Source organism: Culex quinquefasciatus, chromosome 1 (assembly GCF_015732765.1).
Source record: "Culex quinquefasciatus strain JHB chromosome 1, VPISU_Cqui_1.0_pri_paternal, whole genome shotgun sequence".
NCBI classification, from domain to species: Eukaryota; Metazoa; Arthropoda; class Insecta; order Diptera; family Culicidae; genus Culex; species Culex quinquefasciatus.
The window spans coordinates 85,872,674-85,883,236 of record NC_051861.1 but is presented as its reverse complement, the minus strand read 5'-3'; the positions used below and the strand labels follow the sequence as shown (position 1 = coordinate 85,883,236).

Below are 10,563 nucleotides of genomic sequence, written 5' to 3'. Positions count from 1 at the left end.
GCTGTCGGTGGTGGATTGTTGCGGAAGAGATTTGACAGTTCTTAACGTGTAGAAAGTGACTCAGTCAAGTCGTTTGGGGAATTTAAAAACTCTTCAAAGCACAAAATTTTCTTGATTTTTTTCTACGAAATTATGACAGCAACAGCAGCTGAAAGCAACTGTCCTGTTATCAGCGCTCTTTCCGAAAAATGGGAAGGTTCCGCCCTGGAACAGCAGATGAGAAACGTTAAACCTTGGGATTTGCGTCCAGCCTAAATCGCAGCGCTTCAATCTATCAAACAACCTGGTGCCATATGTGCATTTTCGAAAAGATACCCTCCGGGGACGGGCGACGTCCCCTTGTTCATAATGGAAAACCTTCATCCACTGGTAGGGCGACTGCAAAGGTACAATCAACACCGGTCTTTGACGTGTGAATATTAGGGAAACTCCGGTTGCTGGTGACAGTTCTTTTTCTCTTGTGCGTGTCACAGCCCTGGAGGTGACGCCGACATAGATAAATAATAAAGATGTCATGCTTGTGGCATCCTGAAGATTATCCTAAATTAAGCAGTCAGCGATAAGCGTGTAGAGCTATGGATGTGTGAGTGAAAAGCGAGCGTGAATCGGGAGTTTATATTTAGTTTATATGTGTTTTAAATAAGATAATCATAAATAGGAAGATATCACAATGCTGTGGATTTTGCAAGGGCGATAAGTTACTTTGAAAAGTACGTAACTTACGGCCGTCATCTACAATCAACTTAGAAAATTTGCTGGGCTGATATAACTTGCTATGCAGTTGTTTGTTTACGTTTGAAATGGAAACGTCAACTTACCATAGATTTTGAAATTTTCCAATCCATACGTTAAGTTACTAATTGCATTACTTTTGCATTGTAGAGATCAGATTTGTTTACAATGATTCAAATTTTCTAAGCTAGGTGGTTGTAGATTGCCCATCATTCGACAATTTTTTAACTTACAACAGTTCCGTAGGAACTTTTCAATAGGGAGATGGCGTCGCTATTTTAGACCACGTTTTCCACTTTTTCTCCATCGATACCGACTACTTTATCGACTTCCTATCCCACCAAAACTTAACGTAAACTGTCACTTTTGTGCAAAAGGGATAGGCTGTTTGTTTACAAACAAGATTTCACCCTATTGAAAAGTTACTACGGAGTTAAGTTGCCCAGGATAGATAAGATAATTCGAAACAGTACGTAGGGGAAATATACCCATTTTAATCACACTAAGCCGTTCGACCCATTCTCATCACTTTTGCCATTTTCCGCTATTAAATCAACATTTTCAGATGTTTCAACAAAGGAGAGTTGCTTGCTCACTTTTATTTGAGCTATTTATTACTTTGGTACAGTCAAAAACACTTTATAAAAGCTGTGATTCATGATCAAAGTGCTGATAGGCCGATAATAGAAATAGGCTGAGAAAGGGTATAGTTCCCCTAACTTACGACCGTTATCTGACCGATTCTTCGTCTCCTCTTCAAAAAATTCCCAAGTTTTTTTCAGCGTTTTGGCTGTAGTGGCACAATTAAAGAAGAAACCCCCCAATGTTATTACATATTTGAAAATATAATTGATTTTCCAACATAGAAATGACATGCATGATGAACAATATTATACCTGTGCTTCTCCTGAAATGAAAATGTAGCGTGACGGGACAACATCGTAAAACTGGAATTTTAAAAGGCACACCAAAAAGATCGACACAATTTTGCCAGATTGATTTTTTAAAACTTTTGCTCTTCTACACATTATCACAAATTGAAAACGAATCTTTTGCTCCTTGAGCTGAAAGATTTGGTTGAGATTTGCCAGCCATTTCTTTTCGTGACGGGAAAACGAAAGGAGCAGATTTATGTAAAAACTTCTCTCCCATTCAATGACTTGCAGACCTTATTTGGTCAATATTTTTGGCATTTCAGATAAGAAAACGCATTTAAAGCACATTGCAATTATTAGATCATAATTAAAATGTTTTTTTTTCATATAAAAAATCACATTGAAAATTGAAAAAAGTGACATTTTGGTGTAGCTTTGCTAAGAATCGGTCATCTAACAATCAACATTGTATTATCTACTCAGTTGAATTTGAGAAGATGTTCAAACCCTCAATCAACCAAGAGTCTTATCTAGTCAATTCAATTTTGGTTTTTTTGCGCAGAAGCAACCAAACAATCTTGAATTTTCAAGTCCCATATTGTCTAGTGGTTAGGATATCCGGCTCTCACCCGGAAGGCCCGGGTTCGATTCCCGGTATGGGAAGTTTTTTTTTTTTATTTTAACCTTCGATTGACACAGAATTTCTTTTTAGTTGTAAACTGTTCTAGTTATTCAAAAATATGTTGTCTTTATTAAAAAAAAACCTCACAGCGTCGACCTTTCTGCTCTATGGAACCATTGCCCATTTACGAATCCGCCTCACCGAGAAAGGTGTTCAATCATCTCCTCCGGGGCGTCACGTGCCACGAGTCCTGAGAGACCTGAATAATTTCGGTGATAATTAACACCGACGTGTGCGGCTCAACGTCCATTAGCTGTCACACTGGTGAGCAAGAGCGGACACCGTCAACGAGCATTAAATTGAGAGAACTCAAAAAGACTTCAAATCTTCCAAGAATATTAAGGCAGAGGGGGGAAACCCCGTAATTGAATAATGATCCCTCGTCTGGGCTCGATCCGGGTGCTGGTCGGGACAGATGAGGTGATGCTGGTTCCATACCTGGTATTTACTGAAGGTTATGACACTGTTGAGCTGTCACACGCGCGGAGAAGATGCCCTCCGGCAGTGGCGAGTTCTATGCGGGTGGTGGCAGAAACGGACGACGATCGGCTGGTGGCCTTAAATTGATGGAACGAAGCAAGAAATAAAGGTAAATTAGATCACAAGAGATGCGGGATTCACTGTTGCTGCTGCTGAGAGAGAGAGAGGGAGATTGCGTTGTTAAATACCTTTAATTGATTTCAATTAAGGAGTGGATAGTCCCTGCTGTGGGAAGGCCCCGGCGGAACTGTTGTTTGTTGAGATGAGTAACGATTCGGTTTTTGGAAGGTGTTTTCTACCAGTAGAAGAAAGAACCCATATTAATTGATCCAGTTTCGGTTGCTTTGGGAAAATTATTCCGTTATTTTAAAATCATTAAAAGATTAATTGTTTTTTATTAACTGTAATTTACAAATAAATGATTCAATATTTTTTAAATTCAATCAACTAGTTATTCGAAACCAAGTAACAATAAAAAAACTTCTTTTTTCAACCAGTTCGAGAAGTTAGTCGCAAAGTTACAACTTCAACGGAATGGAGTGCCGTTTAGGTGAAGCAGTGTTGCCATCTATTTTGCCCAAAGTACATATTAACGATGTCCGCTGTGGTTAAATACTTTCCAGCGAGTCTTCGACGCCAACCCACAAGAGTCTTGTTTTGACAATCCGAAGCTCCCTCGGCAGATTTATTCAACCACATAACGGGCAACCGGGGCGGCGTGGCGGCTGCCAAATAATGTGGCATTCGTTTGGACAATTTGTTTTAAAAACGGAAATGAGTATTGAAGCTATTAGAATTTGGGACTGTATTTAATTACGGTGTATAAAAATTTCTTCATTTTCCGTATTTTATTATCTTAAATGTTGAAAATATTTGAATTCATATTCTTATATTATTTTTTTGTTTTAATTCCTGGAACAGTAAAAATTTGAAACTGAAATTCTTGAAGTTGGCTTTTATCTCTTTAAGAGGCAGTATTTGTAGATTCTGCTCGGTTTGTTCTAGAGGTCGTTTCGAGGTGCTCCGATTTGAATGAAACTTTCAGCGTTTGTTTGTCTATACATGAGATGAACTCATGTCAAATTAAGCCCTCTACGACAAATGGAAGTGGGATAAAACGGGTATTGAATTTTGAGGTCCAAAACACATGGAAAATCTTAAAATTGTTCGCATTTCCGTAAAACTTCATCAATTCCAACTCTCTTAGATGCATTCGAATGGTCTTTCGAAGCCCTTCAAAATGTGCTATAGACATCCAGGATTGGTTTAACTTTTTCTCATAGCTTTTGCAAATTACTGTTAAGGGACCATCCATAAACCACGTGGACACTTTAGGGGGGGGGGGGGTATGGCGATTGTCCACGCTCCATACAAAAAAGATTTTTTTTGTATGGACAATTGCCCACGAAGGGGGGGGGGGGGTTGAGATTCCCTAAAAAGTGTCCACGTGGTTTATGGATGGTCCCTAAAAATGGATTTTTTTAAAACCTTAATATCTTTTTGCAACAGCTTCCAACACCCATACTTCCATAAGTCAAAAGATAGGTAATTTCATGGACTATAAGCTTACGGTATTCACTTTTTGGCCAATCGCAGTTTTTCTCATAGTTTTTCGATTTTTCTAGAACAAACTTTTTACAACGTTAGTTTTTGCCCTGTAGGCCAAGAGGACGGCACTTGTTGGTCTCAATTTTGTCAAATTCGAAATCCTCGGTCAATTTCACGTAAGTTAGAAGTATTGGAGTTGTTGTGAATTAAATTCACGAATGTGAGAACCACGAAGGAATATATTCATTAGGGTGTTTCAGCCAAACAAAAAAGTTCTCAGAATACGGCAAACCGAGGTTCCCCTTGTAGAGGATACCCATTGGGACTCTCATGCCAAATATCAGCCCATTTGGTTGAGAATTGGCCTGTCCCCAGCGGTTCAAAGTTTACATGTAAATTACTATGGGATTTTTGTGTTTTTCGTTCAATCGTTCCTACAAGTCTGGGGACAACATGGATTCACTCGGAATAAAGACAGGTGTGTAGGGGATGGTCCAATGAACATGTTCCAGAAGGATTTAGGGTTGTCCATTCTGTCCCCAATGTGCGCATTGGATCGACGTCCGGTGTCTCCAGAATCAACGATTCACCCTTCAAATGTACGCATTCTCCCTAGTATGCTGTGACGGCTAGCTGAAAATTACGACGCCCCATGTCGGACGGTGAACACGTGGCAGAGCATTCATTCAAGTTTTGGCTCAGAAACATACTTTAAAATAATAAAATTATATTTTTTGATGTTCCTGTAACAATTTGAACTATTCTAAATAACGTAACATGATGATTTTGTAATAATAATGCAATTGATGCTTCCCCACGTGTTCACCGTCTGACATGGGGCGTCGTTATTTTCAGCTAGCCGTCACAGCATACTAGGGAGAATGCGTACATTTGAAGGGTGAATCGTTGATTCTGGAGACACCGGACGTCGATCCAATGCGCACCTTGGGGACAGAATGGACAACCCTAAATCCTTCTGGAACATGTTCATTGGACCATCCCCTACACACCTGTCTTTATTCCGAGTGAATCCATGTTGTTCCCAGACTTGTAGGAACGATTGAACGAAAAACACAAAAATCCCATAGTAATTTACATGTAAACTTTGAACCGCTGGGGACAGGCCAATTCTCAACCAAATGGGCTGATATTTGGCATGAGAGTCCCAATGGGTATCCTCTACAAGGGGAACCTCGGTTTGCCGTATTCTGAGAACTTTTTTGTTTGGCTGAAACACCCTAATATTCATGTTTATAGTGCAAATGCACCATACTCATGAATAAATTCCTTCGTGATTCTCACATTCGTGAACTTAATTCACGATTACGGGAATGTTTTTTTTTCTGTGTACTGTGGTTCTTAAAATTTCAAATCAATTTTTTTTTATGCCGAAAAGACTGTTACAAAGGTTGCTGTATATGTATTAATTGGAAAAAATACATTTAAATGTTTGTTGAATTAAATATATAAATTAAAGGAAAAATAAAAAAAGCACATTTTATTGATTTTATTATGGAAAAATATAATTTTGTTTAGCCATTGAAACCTGTTTACACACCAGATTAAGATTCTAGTCAGAAACTTTTGTACTGTACTGTTTTCGTGTAGTTTTTACCGTAGTTTCTGTTGTCTAGTTTTCTCACTCTACGATACTTGTAAACACACACATATTTGTACTCACAGAACACAAACAGAATGAAAAGGGTCAGTGAACTTGTCCTGACCGCTCAGTTTCTTGAGGGAAAACATCCCAAGATCAGTCCCATTCCCTGACAGACCTCAGAACAGGTCAGAACAGTTCCGTTCAGTACAGAAACTGCTAAATACAGTTTAGTTTAAAAGCAAATAAACAGTTTTGCAATAAATAGTTTTGTTTTGTACCGCGAGAACTTTTGTTTGTAATTACCGGGAAAGAAAGTGCGACAGGATCAAACAGACGCTCTTATGTGCGCAATCATAAAATGGTCCTTCGAGCCGGATCATGTCGCGCCGTAAATCCTGGTCCCGAAGCCGATGGATCGTGTCCGTCGGGCCACTGAAATCGTCGCCGAAGATGGCGCCGGCAGCCATTCCGTTGAAGTGAAGAAGTGCTGAAAAAGAACACTCGACGATCCGCCATCTTCGGTAATCGTACCGACGTTCCGCGCGCGCCTCAATCGCATCCCGATCCGCGGTCAGTTTCCGTCCGGTGCTTCTAAGACCGGTTTCTGTGACGAAAATCTGCTCCGTCGAAGAAATTCGCAGTTTTCGTGTGTGAAATTTCGGACTTGTTTTTGTTTTGATGTCTGACAACTGCGGTTGTCACTGTGAGCTCCACCAACTGTCAGCGCCGTGAAGAGCTGGGAGTTATTTCACCGCACTGAAGAAAAGTCTGCAGAAAAGTACTGCAGAAGTCTGCACGCCGTCAGTTACAACCTGAAAGTTAAGTTGCCCGTGTCGAAAATCCGTGTTAATTGTGCCAAAACGTCGTACTGTATCCACCATTTTGTTCTGTGTCGCCATTTTGTCTTGTCATTTTGCCAGACGAGACCAAAAAATGAGCGAAATCCAAAATTGTGAAAAGTTGTGTGCGCCGGTGTAATACCGCGCAGCTCTGCCACCGGCGAAAGTGGAACGGCGAACTGGATCTGACGAAGAGGAGAAACGTCAAACGAAATTGAGTTTGTTTATCTCGGTCGACTCGGGTTGAAGAAAATCGTTCCGCGAAAAGTGCTAACTTTTGCTGATGAAGAAAAGTACGGGAAATTTCGCGATGTTCTGTGCCAGCAGATTGCGACGTTGTTTGTGCGACTTTTTGCGGTGATGACCCGAGACGGAAAAACGCAAGCAGTGCCAGTCGAGTTCAAGAAGCTACCGGCGGTCCGAGCAGTCTGGGGTTTACAATGGAGAAGAAGTCGCTCTGCTGGGGCGAAGTTAACAACAAAAGCGTTCCGATCGAAGTGTACGAGATCAGAGGAGAAAACATCGGTTCCAGTGGCAGCCCTGGGACGCAGCAACAGCAGAAGAATCTGACCAGAACAGTACAGCAGCACAGCACAGAACAGTGTCAGCGTCGCAGACGGCAACAGTCGTCCACAGTACAGTACGGCCAGCAACAGACCAACAGCAGCGACAGTAAGAAACACAACATCTACTGTACCACGGGGAGAACTCGGACTCCTCCACCGGCGGAGGCTGGGAGGCCTCCGCACACCAGGGAAGTTAATTTATTGTTCGAATTTCAAAAAGCTAATGAAATGTTTTTCACAGCGGAACTTCCCTCGGACATCACTGGTACTGGACTGCCAACGGTCTTAGTCCATTCTACTGTATCTGCAGTCGTCGCAATTTAATGTAAGGTAACCTATGTGTTGGTCCGTTAAACTGTCCTGGAGTCAGGAATGTTCGTGCTCGTCATTTTGGAAGTTTTGTGTTTGTATGTCTGTGTGCATAAGTCGTGTTCTAAAAGATGCACCCCTTTTGGAATCTTTGCGAGATGGACGAGCACAGCAAGCGCAGCGAGCGCAAATTCAAGTTCAGCTCTACAGTGAGCGCACGCAAACTACGGTCGAGAAATCCCGTAGTACATCCTCGGTGGAACGGAAGTCGTCGATGTTCCGCAACAAGGTGCAGCCGAAGCCGGCAAGTCATCGGAGGTCAGCACGTCTAACGCTGACAGCTGGTTCCAGCACCAGAGGCATGAGGGGTGGCAAGTTCGTGGTCGGACGGGCCAGAACAGCCCCCCACCACCGTCACGAGTTGAGTATTTTCTGTCAACTTTGGTTGCGATCAGTCGCTCAGCGCTCTCACACTCAGGTACGGTGCAGCTGGAACCACAACAACAACTACAGCTGATCAACGATCAACACTCTGATAGTCGGACGGACTGTTGGAGGCATCACTGTTCAGGAGCAGATCTTCAACAACAACCTGGTGGTCTACGACTACTGGAAAAGGGATCTGCACAGCAACAGTTCAGCGAAGGCAACGAAGCTGCAGTCCACAGTGCAACGGACTGTCGGATGCAGCACTGCAATCAACGTTTGGACGGACAGCTGCAAGAACTGTCTGCACGTCATCGGTTCGGCGGTCAGAAGGACTGCTGGGCACTACAGCTACCGATCCAGAATCACCGCATGCTACAGTTGGTGTCGAGGTTCCAGCAAACAAGCCCCAAGGGGCGGCGCGTTCGTGATCGGACGGGTCAGAACAGCCGCTCCAACAGTTCTCCAAGTTAAGTACCTGAAATACTGTTCGTGAGCATCCGCTCAATCACTCTGCTTAACAGGTACTTCAACATTTGCTGGAACTCGACAGAAGAAGTCGAGAGTCGTCTTAGTCAGTCAGCCCATCCTCAACGGCCACAGTAAACAGTTTCGGGAACACTGGTTCCATCTACAGTCAACACGTACGTACGGGTCATGTTCGCGACATGACTTCAAGTTGGAAGGAGACACACTGGTCTCAACATTACGGTCGCTTTTTGATGCGGGTTCAAGTCCCAAAGATACTGTTGGCGAGGATGAGTTGAGAAGCGGGTGAAAGTCCCAACAGTTACGGTGAAGGCAGGAGTACAAACTAGGACAGCAACAACGACAACTTCAACAACAACAGCAGCGCAAGTTACAGTACAATCGGTACGCGAGGTGACACCCTGGTCACGCGTACAAAAGCAGCGGTCGAGAGGAAGCAAGAAGCAGCAGCAGCAGGTCAAGCCAGCAACAGCAGTTCGGACCCGTCAGCAGCAGCAGTTCGACTCTGCAGTTACAGCTTACAGTCGAGCAACAGTAGAAGCAGGTTCAGCGAAACATCGCTCACAGCCCGTATCAGCATGGCGGGCGGCATTTTATGTTTGGCAACATCGGACAGTGATTGAACAAGAAGAAGAAAGAAGGAAGAAAAGACGATTGATCGTTTGATCACACACATACACACATTAGTTTTGTAACAGTTCAGACCAAGACAGTACAGAAGTTAACCGGAGAGTTTATGCACGAAGATTCATGTTGAAAGCACGCTCAGAGCCGCCGTCTTTCAAGGCGGGCGGCATGTTTACACACCAGATTAAGATTCTAGTCAGAAACTTTTGTACTGTACTGTTTTCGTGTAGTTTTTACCGTAGTTTCTGTTGTCTAGTTTTCTCACTCTACGATACTTGTAAACACACACATATTTGTACTCACAGAACACAAACAGAATGAAAAGGGTCAGTGAACTTGTCCTGACCGCTCAGTTTCTTGAGGGAAAACATCCCAAGATCAGTCCCATTCCCTGACAGACCTCAGAACAGGTCAGAACAGTTCCGTTCAGTACAGAAACTGCTAAATACAGTTTAGTTTAAAAGCAAATAAACAGTTTTGCAATAAATAGTTTTGTTTTGTACCGCGAGAACTTTTGTTTGTAATTACCGGGAAAGAAAGTGCGACAGGATCAAACAGACGCTCTTATGTGCGCAATCAACCTATTTTGAAGCATGATGCACACATTTTTTACAATTTTTATAAAATTTGTCGCGAAAGGCTATTTCTACCTTATTTAAAAACTAAGATTGCTTGTTCTTATCGGAAAATCCCAAATTAATTAATTTTTCAGTTCGATCTTATTTTCTTTAAGAAAATCATGAATACTGAGTTTTGCATTTTGTAGAGGTTAACAATAACATGAAAACGAATGATTTATTTGTCCATGTGATCGAATTGAATTAAATAGAATATGAAAAGTCCGAACTGGGATTGCATGTAAACAAGTGAAGTCTCGGAAATTAATAAAATGTTTTTTTTGAGTTCAAATGAGCTTTCAGGAACAGTAATAAAAAATGGCAAATTTTTTGTGGGTTGGATAGTTTTATAAAAGTTAATTTTAAAATTCAGAAAAAATCTTTTGTCAAAATTGTAAATTGCCAATGGAAATAGAAACAATACGAAATGGTAATGCCGTTGTTTATAATAAATAAGCTTATGAAATGAAGTGACATAAAATTGATTTTAATTATTCTTTAAAAAAAATCAAGTCAATAGAATTTCTATAATCTTTTAACCTCAGCAGTGAAAAACATCACTAGACTATGCTTTCCTGTGCTTATGTGGTTATTTAGTATATATCTAGAGATTTTTTCAAAAGGTTCTATAAGCTATTGTGTTTCATATGTTTATAGGACCTAATAAAAAAAAAGTCTAGATATGTGATATCGACGTCGTCGTGCTATCTTGTCGCTCCCGCCATTTCGACGTTCCGAGAAAAACGCGTTTTAATGTTTAACCTTGAATA

The 10,563-nt window shown here is 41.6% G+C and overlaps 1 protein-coding gene and 1 non-coding gene across 2 annotated transcripts; both read left to right on the top strand.

The window, feature by feature from the left end:
- Window positions 1-2,198: 2,198 nt before the first annotated feature.
- Trnae-cuc lies at window positions 2,199-2,270 on the top strand. The gene has a single exon. It is a non-coding gene; the product is annotated as a tRNA-Glu (tRNA).
- A 4,701-nt stretch (window positions 2,271-6,971) lies between these two features.
- On the top strand, window positions 6,972-7,897 carry LOC119765333. The gene is made up of 2 exons (XM_038248981.1): window positions 6,972-7,517; window positions 7,567-7,897. The coding sequence occupies exons 1-2, from the start codon at window positions 7,200-7,202 to the stop codon at window positions 7,612-7,614; spliced, it is 366 nt and encodes a 121-aa protein (XP_038104909.1). The 5' UTR covers window positions 6,972-7,199; the 3' UTR covers window positions 7,615-7,897.
- Window positions 7,898-10,563: the final 2,666 nt, after the last annotated feature.